The following is a 525-nucleotide window of genomic DNA, read 5'->3' on the forward strand; positions in this document are numbered from 1 at the left end:
CTAGCCCCCATCAACTGCTGCTGCTGCTGCTGTTGCTGCTGCTGCTGTTGCTGCTGCTGCTGCTGCTGCTGCTGAGTGTGGGCCCAAGCAGCTGTACCCTCCCCCCACTCATCCTCATCGCTTTCTAGGGGGCCCCCGGGGGGCCCCCACCTCTTCTCCTGGGGGGCCCCGGGGGCCCCCCACCTCTTCTCGTGGCTGCAGCAACCCCTCACCCCCTCACCACCACCACCATCAACATAAACACACACACCACCATCACCACCACCTTCGGGGCCCCCCTGGGGGGCCCCTGGGGGCCCCGGGGGCCCCCCACCACCACCGGGGGCCCCGGGGGCCCCCGGGGCCCCTCTGTGTGTTTTTCTTTTTGTATTATGAGCTGGCTGCATGGGGTCGTTCTGTGTGTGTATGTTGTTTGCTTTGTATCTGTTGTTGTTGTTTTTGTTGTTGCTGTTGTTCTGCTGCTGCTGCTGCTGCTGCTGCTGCTGCTGCTGCGGGGGGGGTTGCTCAGTACCCTTAAAGTAATTA

At 62.9% G+C, this 525-nt stretch overlaps 1 protein-coding gene across 1 annotated transcript in view; it reads right to left on the reverse strand.

Annotated features, from left to right (window-relative positions):
* Positions 1 to 525, reverse strand: part of EMH_0037430 (uncharacterized protein) — a gene marked incomplete at both ends in the record, with an annotated part of 4,034 nt that overhangs the window by 580 nt on the left and 2,929 nt on the right. The window contains 2 exons of the mRNA XM_013495179.1: positions 1 to 215; positions 512 to 523. Of these exons, the coding sequence (XP_013350633.1) occupies positions 1 to 215; positions 512 to 523 (227 nt within the window). The remainder of the gene's footprint in view (positions 216 to 511; positions 524 to 525) is intronic.

The sequence above is a fragment of the Eimeria mitis genome, genomic scaffold (assembly GCF_000499745.2).
Source record: "Eimeria mitis Houghton genomic scaffold, Emh_scaff1459, whole genome shotgun sequence".
Taxonomy (NCBI): Eukaryota; Apicomplexa; class Conoidasida; order Eucoccidiorida; family Eimeriidae; genus Eimeria; species Eimeria mitis.